The sequence below is a fragment of the Sus scrofa genome, chromosome 8 (assembly GCF_000003025.6).
Source record: "Sus scrofa isolate TJ Tabasco breed Duroc chromosome 8, Sscrofa11.1, whole genome shotgun sequence".
In the NCBI taxonomy this organism is placed as follows: Eukaryota; Metazoa; Chordata; class Mammalia; order Artiodactyla; family Suidae; genus Sus; species Sus scrofa.
In genome coordinates this window covers 32,840,748-32,860,000 of record NC_010450.4, presented here as the reverse complement: position 1 = coordinate 32,860,000, position 19,253 = coordinate 32,840,748, and the positions used below count along the sequence as shown (strand labels likewise).

General features: G+C 48.2%; 1 protein-coding gene across 1 annotated transcript; it reads left to right on the top strand.

Moving 5' to 3' along the window:
* On the top strand, positions 13,868 to 18,576 carry PHOX2B (paired like homeobox 2b). Its single transcript, XM_021100797.1, has 3 exons — positions 13,868 to 14,313; positions 15,167 to 15,354; positions 16,340 to 18,576. Exons 1-3 carry the CDS (start codon positions 14,073 to 14,075, stop codon positions 16,853 to 16,855), a joined length of 945 nt encoding a protein of 314 aa, XP_020956456.1. The 5' UTR covers positions 13,868 to 14,072; the 3' UTR covers positions 16,856 to 18,576.

Genomic DNA, 19,253 nt, shown 5'->3' with positions numbered 1-19,253 from the left:
GATGCAGCCCTAAAAAGACAAATAAGTATAAAAATAAAAAAATTTAAAAAGAAAAGAAAGGAAATACATAAAGCATATTTAGATCCATGAGTAAATAATGCTGCAAAACAAAACACAAGCAACCCCCCCCCCAAATAAAACAAAACAAAACGCAAAAAAACCCATTAAAGATCTTGGAAGGACAGCCAGGATCAAACTCACTCTTCTGAAAACTGGTAAACAAACAGAAAAAATTCAGTATTTTCCTTAACTTTTTGTACCTTATCATACCTTAGGTAACCAATAATTAATAAAAGAAGATTTTTTTTTCTCCTTAGAGAAGTATTCTAGCTAAGAAACTAAAAAAAAAAAAAAAAGAATATTATCGTTTGCATTTTTTTTTTTCTTTTTGGGGCTGCACCTGCAGAATAAGGAAGTTCCCAGGCTAGGTGTTGAATTGGAGCTGGAACTGCATCTGTGACCTACACCACAGCTCACAGCTACACGGTATCTTTAACCAGCTGATCAAGGCCAGGGATTGAACTGGCATCCTCTTGGATGCTAGTCAGGTTCATAACCTGCTGAGCCACAACAGGAACTCCATTTGCACTTTCTAAAGGAATAAAATCATATAATCCAGGCAATGTTAATCAATGGCTTCTAAAGTCACTAGGTGAAAACGCCCATGGGGAACTTTATAATGGATGGTTACAGCTGATGAGACCCCAATCCAACAGGTCAAATCTGACATTGTAAAAAGAGACAAGAAGGGAGTTCCCATTGTGGCGCAGTGGTTAACAAATCTGACTAGGAACCATGAGGTTTCGGGTTCGATCCCTGGCCTCGCTCAGTGGGTTAAGGATCTGGCATTGCCATGAGCTGTGGTGTAGGTCATAGACAAGGTTCAGATCTGGCGTTGCTGTGGTGTAGAATGGCAGCTGTATCTCCGATTGGATCCCGTAGCCTGGGAACCTGCATATACCATGGGTACGGCTCTAAAAAGACAAAAAGACAAAAAAAAAAAAAAAAAAAAAAAAAAAGAGAGAGAGAGAGAGAGAAGGATATGGCACAACAGAGTGTCCATAGCACCACCTGTGAAGGATCCTCACTGAGAAATCCAACCTGAATCTGACAAAGCCTCATAATTCAAATCCCAGTTTCCAGAAATAAAAAGGGTTAGGATTAAACAACACATGGTAAGGCTATTAGCCAAATCCAGAATGTGGGTTATTCTACAGCATATATGACCCATTTTCCTCTAAAATAAATTAATTGTAAGGAGAAGGAAAAAAAATGGGGGTTGGGAAAAGGGACACGCAGACCAGAAGAGACTGGGACATACAAGCAATGGGCAGGACTTGCTTAGATTTTGATTCAAACAAACCAACTTAAAAAATACTTTTTCTGAGACAATCAGGGAAAAAGAAACACCAGATATTTGAAGACAGTAAGAAAATATAGTTAATATTTTGGTGTAATGATGACACTGTGGCTATGCATTTTTAGAGGAAAAAGTTCTTATCTTTTAGGCATAACACTGAAATATTTAAAGAGGAAATGATATGATGTCTTAGATTTGTCTCAAAACCACCAAGTCAGGGAGACCATGGGGGTCAGAGTGGCAGGGTTGGGGGAGGAGAAACCGGGTTGGCCGTGAGTGGGTAGTTGTGTCTGGATGAGAGGTTCTATTGCTCTCTTTCCTTCGTAGGTGGGACATTTTCATAATACTTTTTTTTTCTTTTTTTGCCCCACCCATCCACAACATGCAGAAGTTCCCAGGCCAGGGATCGACCTCTCGCCACAGAAGCAACCCACACCACAGCAGTGACCCTGACAACACCAGATCCTTAACCCACTGAGCCACCAGGGAACTCCTCATAATACTGTTTTAGTCTTACCTAGAATTTTACCTGCACTTGTTGTGAGTCCACCAGTCTGTTGTTTTCAGAACCCACGTGCTTACCTTGCCTGAAATTTTTTTTTTTTTTTTGCCAAAAAAGCAGTCTTTTCATTCCTCTTTCATCTTTCATGAGTCCGCAGGCAGCACCAACCCCCATACAGTGATGTCACTGGCGCATGCGCTCTGGCCCCCAGGATAGACACCTTCAGAATTCAGAATTCACTGACGTGGGCAGGACCCTTCCCAATCATTCTGACCACATGGGGCTCTGGCCCCTGTCACTCATGTTCATGTTAGTCCTTTCTCTTCTGAAGCTCATTCTCTTTGACAGAAGAGCCAGAATTAAAATTGAAGTTTTATCCAGCTTTCTTGATCATTTCTCAATATTAAAAAAGAAACAGTACCAGGTACTGAATTTATATTTTTCTTTTTTATCATCTCATTCCAAAGATAAGAAAAAAGCCCTTGTCATCATTCAATTTCTTTTTTAAAAAATATAACGGGACTTTGGCATTTTGACTCTATTCTTTCAAGTCCCTGTTACCCTTAAACGTAGCCTCTCTCTGCTTTATTTTCCATAGAAAAGAGGACAGTAAGAAGAAGGTGGGAAAAACTTTTTTTTTACCGGCGCTATATGATGCGGGTGAGTATTAGAAAGCAGATACTATCATATTCTGCTCTGCAAATACAAACCAAGAGCACCTTCCTGAAAGGCAATTTTGCAACGTGTGTCCAAAGCTTTTTGAATAATGTATCTCTTTGACCAAGGAATTCTACTTTTAGGGTTTCATGCTAAGCCAGCACGTGGACATGCACAGAGATTTAGCTAATAAAGTGTCCGGAGCAGTGTTTTTAATAGAGTTTAATAATTAGAAAAAACCTACATGTCCAGCAGAATAGGGTTGACTAAATAAGCTATGGCTTATCATGCAGTGTAATACCACATAGCTGTAAAAATATCTTAGACTGTTTCATGAAATAGGAAGATGTTCATGATACATAATTTAGGGAGTAAATGAGGTTACAAAGCAGTCTGTAGAGTATGCTTCCCATTTTAGAAAAAAGGTTTGCACATGGAAAAAACTGAAAAGTTATATTAAGTTAAAGTACTTATCTCTTTTTATTATTTTTATTTTGTCTTTTGTCTTTTTAGGGCCTTACTCAAAGCATATGGAGGTTCTCAGGCTAGGGGTTGAATCAGAGCTGTAGCTGCTGGCCTATGCCACAGACACAGCAACGCAGGATCCGAGCTGCATCTGCGACCCACACCACAGCTCACAGCAACGCCAGATCCTTAACCCACTGAGCAAGGCCAGGGATTGAACCCTCATCCTCATGGATGCTAGTCGGGTTCGTTAACCACTGAGCCACAACGGGAACCTCTAAAGTACTTATCTCTTTTTAAAGAATACATGCCATAACAACTTCTATAATGGATACTTAGTACTTTGAACTAAGAACAAAAATAATTAACGATAACAATAGGAAGAAGGCAGCCAGGGCCAGCTCTGGCCACTTTGTGGTGCTTCCATTGCTGGGTGCAGTCTGCTCAGGCCTGGCCATCTCCCAAGAGCAGTCACAAACCTCCCTTGAAGGGTTTTTGCTGTCCCCTTTTGGTGCCCAGAGACGAGGGGCACAATCTGTGGCTCCCTCAAATAGAAGGGAGTTTCATGATGGTGAGAAGGTTGCTGTCCAATGGCTGCTAAATAAGAACGTGGGCCTGGCCCAGACAAGCCCCAGAAGCCCAGTGTGGCTCCAGCACAGTCTCTGCAAGGGCAGGATCTGGCCTTATCCTGGGCTTGTGCTTGGCAGCTCACCTCTCAGCAGTGTACACTGTTCATTCAAGATGTTTCCCTGGGGTTTGGGTTAAAGCTGTTGGCCTCTGCTCCCTAGTCTCTTGTGTGACTTGCTGTGCTGTTTTGTCCATTATCATGCCTCAATTCCCTCCTAGCAGCCTCCCTGCCTCTTCTTGAAAATCCCTCTTCCCCTTTCTTTTCCCCCAGCCCCCATCTCAGACAGTGAAGGTTTAAGAATAAGCAGGAGAGTTAGCAGTGCGTTTATGATTAGAACCCTCCGCTTATAAATCTCTAGGCTGCGGTGTAACCTATCCCAGTAGAGAAAGGGGAGGGAGAGAGAAAGAGAGATTAGAGAGAGGGAGAGGAGAAGGAGGAAGGATGGGGAGAGAGAGAGAGAGAGAGAGAGAAAGACAGAGAAGAAATCTTTTGTGTTTCAAAAGAAAATTAATACACTCCATGACATCTAACTGGGGAAATACGACAAACGTGCATCACTGGAACCATTTTATTGTCTTCTGGCTCCTGAGGTCTAGGACACGTGGTGCCTGTCCCTGAGAGCTGGATTCCATTTGCTTCTAAATTCTGAATCAGCTGAAATTCACATTAAAATGCATGATGCTGCAGCATCTTACTGGCAAACCCCACGAACTTCCTAAATAGAACAAAATAATATAAACAAACAAACAATAGGCGCTTTTGAAAATCCAGAAAGGAGAAGTTGTTTTTTTTTAAGAAGTTTCAGAATTTTCAGGCCTTTTGATATGCCATTCAAGGCTGAGCAGTTGGAGATAGTGCATGACTTGAGCGCGCCTGCTAGTGAAAGATGGCTCTCCGTTGGCTCCCCGGGGCTGACTCAAATACACGACCATGTGATTGAAATGAACCCTGTGTATGGCAGCGGCAACGCAGAGCCCTTGATGACCAGGAACCAGGCAGGTTCTCCTTGAGGATGGAGGATGTGGACACCTACTAGGTGTGACAGCAGTCACATAGGGAGGAGCCAGCTCTCTAGAATGCTTTTATTCTATCCCACTTCTAGAATGCCTTTATTCCACCATCACTGCCTTTTCCTCTGTGATACCTGCTCTTGGCATCATCCTTTGAAAATATTCCCAGGCGGGAAACACACACACACACACACACACACACACACACACACACGCACGCACTCCTAAGACCTTAATGTAAAGGGTGAGGAATGAAAGGCAGTCACTCTCCTCTGTCCCGTCTCCACACTGAGCTCTTCCCTAACCTCTGATTTTTCACTAACTCACGGCCCCTTACGTTCTTTCTTTCATATAGGAATATATGAGGAGGAAGTTCTCAGGCAAAAAAAAAAACAAATCAGGGAGTTCCCATTGTGGCTCAGCAGGTTAAGAACCCAATCAGGGAGTTCCCATCGTGCCTCAGTGATTAACGAATCTGACTAGGAACCATGAGGTTGTGGGTTCCATCCCTGGCCTCGCTGAGTGGGTTAAGGATCCAGCTTTGCTGTGAGCTGTGGTGTAGGTCACAGACGCGGCTCGGATACCGCGTTGCTGTGGTTGTGGTGTGGGCCAGTGGCTGCAGCTCCGATTAGACCCCTAGCCTGGGAACCTCCATATGCTGCCAGAGCAGCCCTAGAAAAGGCAAAAAGACAAAAAAAAAAAAAAAAAAAAAAAAAGAACCCAACCAGTATCCATGAGGATGTGGGTTCCATCCCTGGCTGCCCTCAGTGGGTTAGGGCTGCAGCATAGGTCACGGATGTGGCACGGATCCAGTGTCACTATGGCTGTGGTATAGGCTGGCAGCGGCAGCGCCCATGTGACCCCTCTCTGGGAACCTCCATATGCCACAGGGGCAGCCCTGAAACAACCACCACCACCACAAAACCACCAGAATGGTAGGACTTCAAAGGACCACACAGACTCTTATCCCAATCCCGGAGGTAACTGAGGTCTTTCCCCGGATTGAGCAGGGCCAGTCCAGTGGAGAGTCTCCACCTGCACCTGCACCTGCACCTGCACCCACACCTGCACAATGTGGGTCTCCACCTTCAGTCCGCCAACCCCTCTGCTCAGAAACTTGCAAACCAGACCTCGGGTTTCCTCCATCTCAGAAGTCAGCTTTCCAGACACTATCTGAACCACTTCTGCTCTAACGTACAGATTTCTAGGACATAGCAGGTGTTTGATAAATACGGTCAAGGGAATGAATGAAGGAATGGTTGGCGGTATCGCAAGCTCCCAAACCCAGAGACGTAAGTGTGCTGATGGGGCTCTCTAGGCCCAAGTTCCAGAAGCGAAGCTCTTGCCAGCAGACATAGAAGACAGTTTCTGTTCTGAGATGGCCTCTTGGACCCTCTGAAATCCCAGCACTGGGCAGAGGTGTACGCTACTTGCTCTAAGACTCCACTTGCATCACTTCTCTGGAATTCCATTGCTTCTCTTTGTCCTTTCTTGCTATTCTCTTGGCTTTGGCATCCATCATTTCTTGCCTAGACTAGGATCAATCACAGTCTCCTAATTTATCCCTCAGCTTCCCTGCTCCCTCCCTCCCAAATCATGCTTCACCACAGCCCTGGTCCTGCAGGACCCAATTCCAGTCTCTCGCTCCTGTTTTCTCTCATCAAACCCTTCTTTCTGTGCCCCTCCAGTATCTCCTGTTCTATGAGAAAACAGAACTCTTTATAGATTCCCAAACATTCCGTGCTGTCTCTGGCTTTGGAGTCTGACCAGTGCGGGATTCCTCTGCCTGCCACTTTCTCCTTTTCCATACTGCACCATTTCCTTTGCCCCCTCTTATTCACCCTTTAGCACCCAGCCTAGAGGTGGTCTCCTCTTCCAGATCCTTCTCTGACACTCTAGGAAACTACATGTCCATATGGGTCTTCTGGGATCTCTTCTCCATGTCACCCTCGCCTTGAACTCAGGCTGACAAAGCAGCCACCACCTGGAACTCTGGCAGCTTTCATTAAATGGGGTAAAAAGAGAAGGGAGAGACTTGGACACCCGCTCTTAAGGGCCCCCCTGGAATTCATACTTTAAATTTCCATTCAACGTTCATTGGCTAAAGTCATGGCTATATCTAACCAATAGGGGGGTAAGGGACGTGAAGCCCTACTGTGTGCCTAGACATAGGGAGAACGGGAAATATTTGTGAAATAGCCCTAGTGAACATTCAAGGAAGCGAAGGCTTAGAAAATCGAGTGGATGTGGTGATCTTAAGGAGAAATGTTGAATTTGCGTGAGGGTGGTGAAAGCCATTTTGGAGGAAGCTAGGGAGTGACTGAGAAGAAAGAAAGAAATGCAGTGAGAAGAGACGACTGCTTTGAGATGATTGGCTGTCAAGGGGAGAAGGGAGATCCAAGGTGGTGATGGCGAATGTAGCCAAGGGAGAAAACACTGTTCACTGGTTGGTTATCAGTAGGAGTGTAGCCCAAGCTTGTAAGATGACAACAGGGTATATCCAGATGAGCATGAGAGTTTGAAGAGCCATGAGAGGAAGAACTGCGTAAGATCTTGAGCCCTTGAAAAGACTGGACTCCAAGACACTATGAAGGGACTGTCTTTAGATCGGAACAGGCTTCCCTCCTGCACGCAGCAGAAACAGCAGAGGAGCAAGTGGGTGCAGATGTTGACTGCTTTGTGGACTGAGAAGTCAAAAGTTGAGGGCGTCTTGTCCAGTGGTTTCTTTTATTACCGTGAAATTAATTTATATAAAGCTATGACAATCTGCTCCGCATGGAGAGATGTAGACCATTACAGTTGGGGGGAAGAGGGTGTCCCTTTGTATCACTAGCACAATGATTGGGAAGCCGTTGAGCACACTCTGTCCCACCCCGCTCTTCCAACTGAGCCCTGCTTCAGGCACATAGGTTTTAGCTGCCAAATACAATCCTCTAAGTCTAGTACAAAACTGCCAAATACAATCCTCTAAGCCTAGTACAAAGTGGATCATTCTTGGAGTTCTTGTCGTGGCTCAGTGGTTAACAAATCCAACTAGGAACCATGAGGTTTTGGGTTCGATCCCTGGCTTTGCTCAGTGGGTTAGGGATCTGGCATTGCCGTGAGCTGTGGTGCAGGTTGCAGATGCAGCTTGGATGCCCACGTTGCTGTGGCTTTGGCGTAGGCCAGCGGCTACAGCTCTGATTAGACCCCTGGCCTGGGAACCTCCATATGCCGTGGGACCGGCCCAAGAAATGGCAAAAAGACACACACGCACATACAAAAAAGGGATCATTCTTAGTAGTTGGCAGGAGGGCTGTGAGAGGAAAATCTGTTTCTGTCCAAACTCATTCCAAGATATACTGAGCTATTATTAACCTTACAGTCTTTCTGTTTTCAACCTGAAGATGATTTCTCAGCCCATACTATACTCACTCACACAGGTTAAGACATTCTCAGCTGAGAAGGACTATCTTACTCGACTCTTTTGTTGGAACGTAAAAAGATGCCGTTAAAGTTTCAGGACATTGCTGCCTTAGGATGTTGCTACTCTGGTTATTTTGGCAGCTGCTGGTCTGGAAAATCATGATCCTCGCACCTTGCAATCTTGATCAGGGCTCGCATTTTTTTTCCCTTCCTTTTTCAAAGAGGTTTTTTTTTTTTTTTTTTTTTTGGTTCAAAGAGGCCTCCCTGTCTAATTTAATTTTGTTTCTCCTTTCTTTGTTACAAGCAGATGTCACTTTTACATCTGTGACTCTGATCAAATACCCCATGTCTCTTCCACCACCAGCCCAGCAGATGTTGCTACTATTAGCTAAACTCCAGCAAAAAAGGTAACAGGCAGCCCCTTCTGCTAGTCATAGCAATGAGGTTGGGGGGTGGGGAGAGGAGCAGAGCTAGGCTCTTCCATGATGCTGTCCTGAAAAGGATGGATACTGGGGATCTGTACCCCATCACTTAAATAGAGGATAGCATTTACACATGGGGGTGCCTTCAACGTTAATTCCAATACAGAAACACCACTTATGAGTTAGCCACAAGGCTCTAACCCAAATTCACACAGCTAACCCAGGGCAAGTCCCTTTTAAAGTGACATGACCCTGAACATACAATATTTACATACAGGAGTAAACACCCACCTTAATCATGCATAAATACTGTGCATTATGTCAGACAAAACACAGAATTAATTTACATACATACATGCCTTTTGGTAAATTCCTAAAAAAATGGAGTGTTCATGCTTGGTTGCTGTATTTTCTCCCATTTGATGTCCTAGAAGATGCTGTGGTGTGTCTTCCCTCTTCCACATGCATTATAAATATACAATAGAAAAGACACTGTCCATGCACCATCCACACTCCAAAGTCAAGCAATTAATGTGTAATTCAAGGAGACTCTACCAATATCATTCTCGTCATCATTGCCACCACCATCACAATACTGGTAGCCAAAGAATCCACTGACTTCTTCCCAGTTGCCAAGCACTACTGTGTTCATTGCTCTGCATATACTATTGTCTCATAGTGCCAGGAGGTTAGTTACCAGAAATATAAAGAGGTATCTATTATGAAACATGTGTATTACGGCTACTAGGCAAGTGGAAAAGGTGGTAAAAATTCCAAAATGCTAGGAGAGTGTCTCCATAGGGGTGGATCTTCATGCTCGGGGATGCTGTGGCCGTTGTCCTTTATGTTCTGGGGAAAGGGTGTCCCAGTAAATCCTGCCGAGGTTATTTTCCTAGCGCAGGTGGGTGGGAAAGACTTCTGCCTGCAGAAATCTTTTTGGAGAAACCCAAGGACAAATTTGTCTTTTAATTCTCCGGTTGAGGGAACTGTTGGTTCCGAGTGGAGCCTTTGGCAGGCAGTGGCCTTGCTGTGCTGGTATAATTTAGATGCAGCATCAAATAAAGCAATCAAACAGAAAATTCCTCTGCAACTCTCACTGGTATTTAATATTTTATTCATTCCCGTGTTATTGTGCTTTGCCTGTGGTAAAACAGCCTCCAAACAGCCTCCTAGGAGTCAGGCATTAGGACGCTGACAAGCGTTTTCCCATGAATTGCTACTACAATACAATGGCATTTTGTTTTGTGTTTTGTTTCCTTGTCTCCTAACATTCTTTCTGACTTTCAAGGAAAAAAAGAAGAAAAAGAAACCCTCCTATGAATGGCAAAGAAAAGGAAAGAAAAGTTTCTTTTAAACTTTCAACGTTTTTCATTTGGTACTGGGTAGCATGTAAACATTTTTTTTCTCATGGTATATATGCGGGTAGTCTCTTCCCTTTTTTGTGCTTTAAATGGCCTCCACCCCCCCCCCGCCCCCTTTTACCGGATAGCATTGCCTTTCCATTATTGATTCAAAAAATCAGCAGGGAAAAAAAAATCAACCGTGTACACATATTAAGAAAGAGAAGTCAGAGGAAGATGGATCAAACCATCCATCTATCCATGTGGCCATTTATCTATCAATCCATCTCGCTACACACCGCCTCTATTAAAATAAATAGCGGGCACTGTACACATTGCTGGTTGGCTGAAGTTGTGATCTGGACAAAAGGTCTGTTTGGGAAAAGGATGCTGAAGCTCTAATTCTATTTGTGCCGGTTGAAAATCAGGAGGGGTTTTTCTACACTTCACTTTTATTAGATTATTTCTTATAGATGGTTTCTTTTTTCCTCCCAGACGCGTGGTGGAGGCTGCTGAAGCAGTTGGTCTATAGTTGGAATAATTAAATTAACCATTTGGTACAACTTTTAGGGGAGAGCTCGCGTGTAGAAAGCACAACTCGAACAAAACAGGGCGCTAGGGCTGGGGCTCCGGCCTGGCCCAGCCCCGCACTCCTTTCATCTTCGGAGCAGAAGCAGGACCCTGGACCACAAAAGACCCGCAGAGGGGACGATGAGCCAGGGATGGTGGGGGGTGGGGTGAAGAGAGGGACGGTGACACTGAACAAAATAAACCTACAAGGCCTACAAAGGGGAAAATGAAGTCAAGCGCATTTGTTCATCCGACCGTGCGGTCCCAGCGCTGAAAGGTCTCCCAGTACAAAGAGGAGGCGCACAGCATCCCGACCCCGCAAGGCCGGGCACCAGGGGGCGCCTGGGGAGAGGCGGGGGTCAGGGCCCGGCACCTGGGCCAGGGCTGACGCGGTGGGTCGGAGGAGGCGGGGAGTCGAGGCCGAGGGGAGCCCCCGACCGCAGGGCGCGGAGAGACCCGGTGGACCCGGAGGCCGCGGGGAGCTCGAGGCGGTGCCCTGCCTGGCTAGGGCTGGGTCGGCCCCTCGCCGGCTCCCTCGGGCGCCCCCGGCGGCCTCGCTCTGGCTTAGCCCGCACCCCTCCGCGGAGTCCTGCCCCCTCCCCAGGTCCTCGGCCTCCCCGGGGTCACCCTCCGACGCCCGGTCAACACCCAAGAGCTGCACACCGCACTCCCCACCCCAACGTCCCCAGCCTACAGGAACTGCCTCCGGGCACCAACCAAATCCCAAAGTTCTACGTCTCCGCGGAAGCCATCCTCAAAAGCTGCGGAAAGACACCCTGTTCCTCTGAGCTCCCCACACACTCCGAGTTCGCGATCCCGCCTCCGCCCCAGTGGGGCTTAGGGACTGTCTACAAATTAGGACCCAAAGAGGAATGGCCCTGCACTCGGGTTGGGCGTAGGGTCGGGTCCGGTCGAGGAGCCACCCCGCGGGGCTGGGATGGAGCTTCCTGGGCAGAGCGCGCGCTCGGTACCCAGCGAAGACACCACCCCGGGTGCACCCAGGTGCGGGCGCCCAGAGGGGTGTGAACGTGGTTACTGCAAAGCATGGGTCTTGGAGCCAAAAACGCATGCACTCCCGGACACCACCGTGTCACTCTTTTGCAGAGAAAAGCGCTTAAACCCCATATAAGCAGGAAAAGAGGGCTAGCGGGATGCCAGGGGCCTGTGCTCTCCTCATCCATACCCCCGAGTGTGGGCCTGGGGCGGCGGTGTAGCGTTGGGAGAGACGGGAAGCTCCCCTGAAAAGTCCCAGGAATTCAAGAAACTTGGGACAATCGCAGCCTTGTGCTCGACAACCTATCTCCCACCTCTGGCGGGGGGAGGGGGGGTAGTTATAAGTCAGGCCGCGGGGGGCGGGGGGGTCCTATGTGTAGCGTCCAAAGGGGCACAGCCACCTCTCCATCCAAATGCAGATTCATATTCATGAGAGCGGGATAAATAAAGACAAATCCCCACTGTAATAACACTTGGATCCCCATCCGTCTTTGCTGGCCTTTAGGTTTAGGGGACTGAAGACAGATGTTTGCATCTCTTTTCTCCTCTTGTCTGGTGCCCATAAAGAAAAACCATTTAGAGCATTGCAATTTGTTTCCCGCCGCAGTAAAACCTTGTACACATTTATTTTCATTTCACCCCCGTGCACAAAAAAGTGCACACTGGTCACCAAGGGCCTTTCTTTATCAAATACACATTGTACAACATACAACTGCAATAAAACTATCAGCCCTCCCCATAAAACTATCACCAGGCTCCTCGGCGGGTCCCGCTGCCTGTACTCCCGACTTCGGTGCTTTCTCACGTCCAGAGGACCAGCCATCACCTGAAACCAGCCTGAAACTCACCCAGTGGAGAAGCGCGAGGCTGGGGGGCCGCTGTCCCTGTTTAATCCATTACAGCGTCCACTGCAGTTTAGTGCGCAATAAAACACCGTGGCAGTGGTGAGCGGGCGCCCATCCACTCCCCGGCACTAGCATCGAATTAAACCACTTAGTTTGGCAAACACTGAACGCCTAAATGCCCCTATAAAGACTTTATGAGTTTGTTACTTTAATTACTGACTTGTTACAGAGCACATAAAGGGGGTAATGAATGCAATAAAACTAATTATCTACACATTTAATTCATATAAAATATCCAGGGTTTGTTTACACCACACGGCGAATCAACTAAGCATTCCTCCTCTTGTCCACCGAGAGGAAGGATTTAATGAAATAGTTTCCCTTATTCTGCTAGAGCCTAACGAACCAAATGAAAATTACCCTCCGCTTAAATCATGGGGCTCCCGAGGTCCACAAATCATGGCTCATTTTTTTATTTTTTATTTTTTTTGGTCTGTGCCTTATTGCCAGCACCCAAGAGCCTGGGGACTTGGACATGAAAAGTCCCCGACCCAGAGCCTGGCCATTTAAAGAGCAAAGATTTCACTCCCTGCAGTCAGCAAACCTAAAGGGCAAGCAGACAGCAGTCCTCTAGTCGAAGCTTCTGGTCTTTGGGGAATTGAGGGCTCCTGAAAGTGGAGGTGGAGGTGGAAAAAGAGAGAGAGGGGGAGAGAGAGAGAGAGAGGGAGAGAGGGAGGGAGAGGAGAGAGAGAGCACCCAAGAAAGAAGAGGAGACACATGTGGGGACAGTTCCTGCCTGATTGCCAGCTCAACAGCAGAATTAAAACCAACAACCACACAAGCCAACAAAACGCAAACCTTGAGCTAATGCAGGAAAACACAGAACTGAGCGCAAAGTAGCCAGCGGTTGAGAATCCAGATGTTTTACATTCAAGAGCTTTACTCGGATGTTCATTTACTTTTAAAATGGCTGTGTAAGCGGAGTCTCTAGGAGCGCACATTAAGCCTCGACAAGAAATGCAATTTACAAGATGCTTAGAAAAAAAAAAAAAGGCAACAAACCTCTACCAGGTGTATTTTAAAGAAATCCGCTTATCGTTCACATAAACCCCCTTGGCCCACTTACTCTATGTTACAGGGCGCCTGAGTCTTGCCAATGTCCCAGTCCTTTATAACATTTCATGCACTTCAGGGGGTAGGCTTGTTGTTAAATTGAGCGTGTAACGCTCTTACAAAACAGGTTTTCTATGACATCAAGGTTTCTTCTCCCGAACGGAGAAAGAGAGAGAGAGGAAGAGAGAGAGAGAGAGGGAAGGAGGAAGGGGGAAAACACACACACTATCTCAATTTATGCCTAAGGTATATGATCAGTTAAAAAGGCTTAAAAGCTCGGGGAAATTGGATCAGGGAGAATCGTCACCCAACTTTCATTATTTCCAAGTAGTGTGATTGAATTAAAGGGCAGGGAGCTGGTTAGAAGGGAGGATCAGGGGCTCAGTGCGTAATGGTGTGGTATTAAATTCTAATTAGAGATGCAGGAATCAATGATAGGGAGGTTGGACAGCTCAGTTCCCCAGTGCCAGCCCAATAGACGGATGAGTTATTGTCATGTAAAAAGCGCCAGCAATAAGACCAACCGCTTTGCTATTGTCCAAGTGGAAAGAGCCAAGTTTATTATGAGGACTATATGCTCTAGAGACCTCAGACAAGGCATCTCATAGGAGGCTTTTTCATAAAACTAGGCTCTGCTGGTAGTAAGGAGGCCAGTTTGGAGGCAGGCGTTGAGCTGTGCACATCTCCCCACTCCAGCCACCTTCTCCATACCCATCTTTTATTTCATTTTTCCACTTGGCTGAGCCATCCAGAGCCTTTTCAATGTATAAAATGGAATATTCTTACCTCAATTCCTCTGCCTACGAGTCCTGTATGGCTGGGATGGACACCTCGAGCCTGGCTTCAGCCTATGCTGACTTCAGTTCCTGCAGCCAGGCCAGTGGCTTCCAGTATAACCCGATAAGGACCACTTTTGGGGCCACGTCCGGCTGCCCGTCCCTCACGCCGGGATCCTGCAGCCTCGGCACTCTCAGGGACCACCAGAGCAGTCCGTACGCCGCAGGTAAGGACCGCTAGCTTTCTCAGCGGAGAAAGCCGCCTTTCCGCTCGTATATAGGAAGCCTTGATTGCATTTGAAAATGGAAATGTGTTTAGTATTTACCAAACGAAATTTGCTTACACAAATGAAAGAATTTATCACGTTAGAAGCGATTGCAGGGAGGGGTAATTCACTTACAGGGTTACACTATCCTAGTCACACCCGAACCGCCAACAAAATTATCTTAAGCTGCCAAAATGATAGGCATAATTTATTTACTTTGCGATGAGACGTAAAGCTTAGAAAATAATTAAATAACAAAGAGTAAAGCTCATTACTGGCAGTGTCTCTCTCTCTTTTTAAGAACCGACAGCGGCTCACACCTCTTTGGCTGGTCATTTTTATGATTATTTCTTAAATTTATCACTACTATTATTTTTTGCAGCGCTTTCCCCCAACTTTTGGGCTGGGTCAACTTTTGAGAATTAAAAAGTTTCAACAGTGGGAGTGTTTGGTAACTTCTTCCTTGGCTTCCTTTTATTCCGATTGAGGTTTTCGGACTTTTTTCCTCTCTGGGTTTTGCTTCTCAAAGCATTCTCGTGTCCCTGGCCCTCAGCTGTCTCCACTGCGCTATGTCAATCCACCCAAAGGCACTTGTGCCCAGAGGGACCCCGCTAAAGCCCGAAGTGTGCGCCCCTGTTTCCGTATATAACTGATTTGTTCGGTTTTTCTCGCCAGCTCCTCTCGGCCACTCTCCTGCGCGGGTGTCGGCGGCGGCTCCAGTGCCACCTGACCTTGGAGTCCCCACATTCCGGCTCCGCGGCCCGCGCGCTCTAGACCATTTTGCTCAAACTCTGTCCCCTCTGTTGTCCGCCAGTTCCTTACAAACTCTTCACGGATCACGGCGGCCTCAACGAGAAGCGTAAGCAGCGGCGCATCCGCACGACTTTCACCAGCGCGCAGCTGAAAGAGCTGGAGAGGGTCTTCGCCGAAACGCACTACCCTGACATCTACACCCGGGAGGAGCTGGCGCTGAAGATCGACCTCACCGAGGCGCGAGTCCAGGTACACGCGCCCGGAAATCGACCGGGCTTTGCGGCATCGCTCAGGGCAGGGGTGCAGGGCGGGGGCGGGGGTGCAGGTGATTCTACTGAAGGTCCAAGTTCCCCGATCTCTCCTGAGAGGCCAAGTTCGGAGGTGCTACGCGCCGGGAAGGGTTAGGGAGTGCATTATTAGCTATAAGGTCACAGATGCTACTGTTACCCGCCGCAGCCAGCGCTGCAGAGGCCCTGGGATGTGAATGAGAGAGACATTTCGGGGACAGAAAGTGCCCAGGGGTAGGAGTGCAGACTTTGCCTCCGTATTATAGGTAATTTTATTCGCCAAACACCTCCTAACTGAAGAGCTTTTAACTCGGAGCTAACGGTCTAAGTATAGGTGCATTTTCCCGGGAACTGTGACTTGCAGCATATTTGCAAAGGGGCTGGAATTCTCCGAAGGTCAAGATCCGCGGCTTACTCTAACAGTTTAGGAATACAGGTGCGCTCAGGAGCGGGCGCCCGGCGCCCCTCCGGGTGAATCCCCTCAATGGAGGGGCAGTATGCACCAACGCTAGCTCCACCAGGCCCAAAGGCCAGGATGGGCAGCAGGTACCAAACCCTGAGACTCCTTCCTCCGTCTATCAACTAGAGTTTAACTTGAGACCTGAGGCCTAGAGGTGATGGCGAGTTTGGGATGACTCGGGAAGCAGAGCGAATGTCCGCCAAAATAAGGGCTTTCATTTGAGGGTCTTTCTGGGACCTGCGGCCTTTGTACCTCTCCTGCAAGCCACCATTTCCGGGGCATGCTCAGGTCGCCCTAAGAAAGTGTCGCCAAAGATGCACCAGCCACAGGCGGCGCAGATTTATTGGGCTGGATGCGCGCGGGAGTACCCGCGGCGCGTGGAGTTTAAAACCAGCCAAAATGGAACGTGGGCCGTCCTAACGGCTTTTCTTTCCCGTTTCTTTCTTTCTCCCCTTGCTTCACCGCCTCTTTTCTCCTCTCCGGCCAGGTGTGGTTCCAGAACCGCCGCGCCAAGTTCCGCAAGCAGGAGCGCGCGGCAGCGGCCGCAGCAGCCGCGGCCAAGAACGGCTCTTCGGGAAAGAAGTCTGACTCCTCCCGGGACGACGAAAGCAAAGAGGCCAAGAGCACCGATCCGGACAGCACTGGGGGCCCGGGCCCCAACCCTAACCCTACTCCCAGCTGCGGGGCGAGTGGCGGCGGCGGCGGCGGGCCCAGTCCCGCAGGAGCCCCGGGGGCTGCGGGGCCTGGAGGTCCGGGAGGCGAACCCGGCAAGAGCGGCGCGGCTGCAGCGGCAGCGGCGGCGGCGGCGGCGGCGGCGGCAGCAGCAGCGGCGGCGGCCGGAGGCCTGGCAGCAGCCGGGGGCCCTGGACAAGGCTGGGCTCCCGGCCCTGGCCCCATCACTTCCATCCCGGATTCGCTCGGGGGCCCCTTCGCCAGCGTCCTATCTTCGCTCCAAAGACCCAACGGTGCCAAAGCCGCCTTAGTGAAGAGCAGTATGTTCTGATCTGGGATCCGGCGGCGGCGGCGGCGGCGGCGGGCGAGCCGGGTCCGGGCGGGCGAGTGGGCGAGCGGGTAGGCCCAAGGCTATTGTTGTCGCTGCTGCCGTGGCTTTTTCCTGGAGAGCCTAAAGTAATCGCGATAAGAATAAAGAGAAAACAGCGTCGCCCCCATTTCAACCCCACTCCTACCCCCTTCCTCAACCCTCCCAACGAGACGAATCGAAACAAAACGCTTTTCCGGCTTCGCACCTGCTTCGGGGCCACGCGGCCGGGCCCGGGCTCCGCCTGCCGACTGGGAGGTGTGAGCGGCGCGGCCTGGACTTGGGGGCACTCTCAGGGGGCTGTGTCTGCGTGTCGCTGTATGTCTGTCTCGGGGAATGTGTGTCTGTGGCCCGAGCAGGTGACAGGGAGAGAGGGGTGGGAGGCCACAACCAACTCAGTGACTTGCTTTGAGAAAGAGAAAAGTAAACAAAACTCCCCCAAATTAAAGGGGGGGGGGAAGGAAGGCAGTAAAACGTTAAAAAAAAAATCCGAAAGTTTTAAAATCCAAGAAAAAATTAAAGTAAAGGGGGAAGAGGGAAGCTGCAGCGGGCGCCGAGGTTCTGTCTTGCGAGTCCCCTAAATTCATCCGCACTCTGGGGACAGCACAGACTCTCCACGTAGGGCCCCTCCTCAGGGAAGAGTAGGGACGCCTTCCAGCCCCCCTTCCCTTCTAGTCCTGGGGTTCGGGCCACCGAGGCACCGAATCCTGCAGACTGTCCCCGCGGCCAAGGGGACTTCCTCGTGTCCGCTTGCCTGTCCCACCTCGTGGAACACCATCCCGCCATCTGCGCATCCAACCCCCACACAGTTGCAACTCTCCACCTGAATCTGTGCAGCCACTCGGCCCTGAAAGATGCCCTATACATGAGATGCCTTTTCATCCGCAGCCTCTGCAAACTATGTCACGTATTTCGCAACCTTTCCCTGTTTTTTTCTCTCCTGACATCCCCACATCGGCATTTTCTTCCACCAGCTTTTACTGAACTTTTTGGCACTGCTTTGGATTGGAGTCAATTGCAGTCCACGCAAATGGCTGCAGAGAAACCTACCCAGCAAGGAAAAGACGTGCACACAAGTTTGCGGAAGTGCCTGCACTTCTGTTTGATCCGAAACGGACTCACATCCTGTACGGTGGATGGACTGTATATTGATGATTCCATTCTTCGCGCAGTTTAGACATCTCTGTTGGGATTTTTTTGTTCGTTTGTTTTTTTATTTTAAAAGGCACAAGCTATAGATATTAGTTGGATGTTGAGGCTTTAACTTTTTTGGTGTCTTTCTACAGCTGTGTTCTGTGACTCAATTGTATCGTGTTAATATCAGTACAGACCGTCTCCTCTACGTGACCGTATAATGTTTTTCTCTTCTTGTAGTCTCTATGGCGTGTCTTTATGAAATAATAAGGTTCTCACGGGTTCAATTCCTTTGTGTTTAGAGAGACCACAATTCAGGCAATGGTATATATTTTTGTCATCAGGTGCATGTCTGTCTGACTTCTTTTTTTCTTCTTGTTGGACTATGTTTGTGAACATAAGCATCATAAGTTATGTTTCAGATTTTCGAATTTATTTATATGTGTTATAATGAATGCTTCTATTTAAAAGGGAAATATTTCTACATGTGCATATAGTTTTCCAAGAGTGTACCATTAACTTGATTGTTGATAATAAAAACAAAAAGCAAGTCTAGCAACTGAACTCTTCTGACTTTTCCATGATTCATTTTTGGTTTGGATATTTTTAAAAATTAATTTAAAAATGATAAAAGAGGACAGAGGAAATTGCACAAAATATCTAAAAGCTGCCGTGGCTCTGGAAACCTAGGTGGGTAGGTAGTCTAAATTGATGCAGTGAAATTCAGCCAATATAAAACTTAGTGCTTGGCGTAGCAGGCAGAATTCTTCTGGTTCTTTTTAAATTTTTTTTCCCAGTCAGAGAGCACAAAAGAACACGAGGGTGTCTGAGGGGAGGCAGGGGAGGCAGGGAAGGCAGGATTAGGCAGGATTCTTGGCTTTGAGAAGGACTCGAAAGTGCAGCATGCAGGCGTCTTCAGGACTGATGGCCTTCGGAAAGGGCCAGGTGGGCCAGCTTTCTTAAGCCCCAAAACACGCTGGCTCCCAGGGACCCCAGAGGGTCTCTGCCTGGGTAGGTGCATCAGGAAGGCACCTGTCGGAGAACAGCTCTGCAACGTGCACGTGTTTGGAGAAATGACATCTACAACTACTGGGATTGTCAAGCACTTATGTGTACCAGCTTGTGCTTTCCATACATTATCTTATCTACCCCTCAAAACAATCTCGGGAAGCAGGTGCAATTCCTGTCCTTATTTTCTTGGAAACAGATGAGGAAGCTGAGGCAAGAG

What these genes read in the sequence shown, in the direction of transcription:
- PHOX2B (XM_021100797.1), top strand. Translation starts at nt 14,073, where the DNA reads ATGTATAAAATGGAATATTCTTACCTCAATTCCTCTGCCTACGAGTCC. An exon ending in GAGCAGTCCGTACGCCGCAG is followed by an intron (nt 14,314 to 15,166) that starts GTAAGGACCGCT and finishes GTTGTCCGCCAG; the next exon opens with TTCCTTACAAACTCTTCACG. An exon ending in TCACCGAGGCGCGAGTCCAG is followed by an intron (nt 15,355 to 16,339) that starts GTACACGCGCCC and finishes CTCTCCGGCCAG; the next exon opens with GTGTGGTTCCAGAACCGCCG.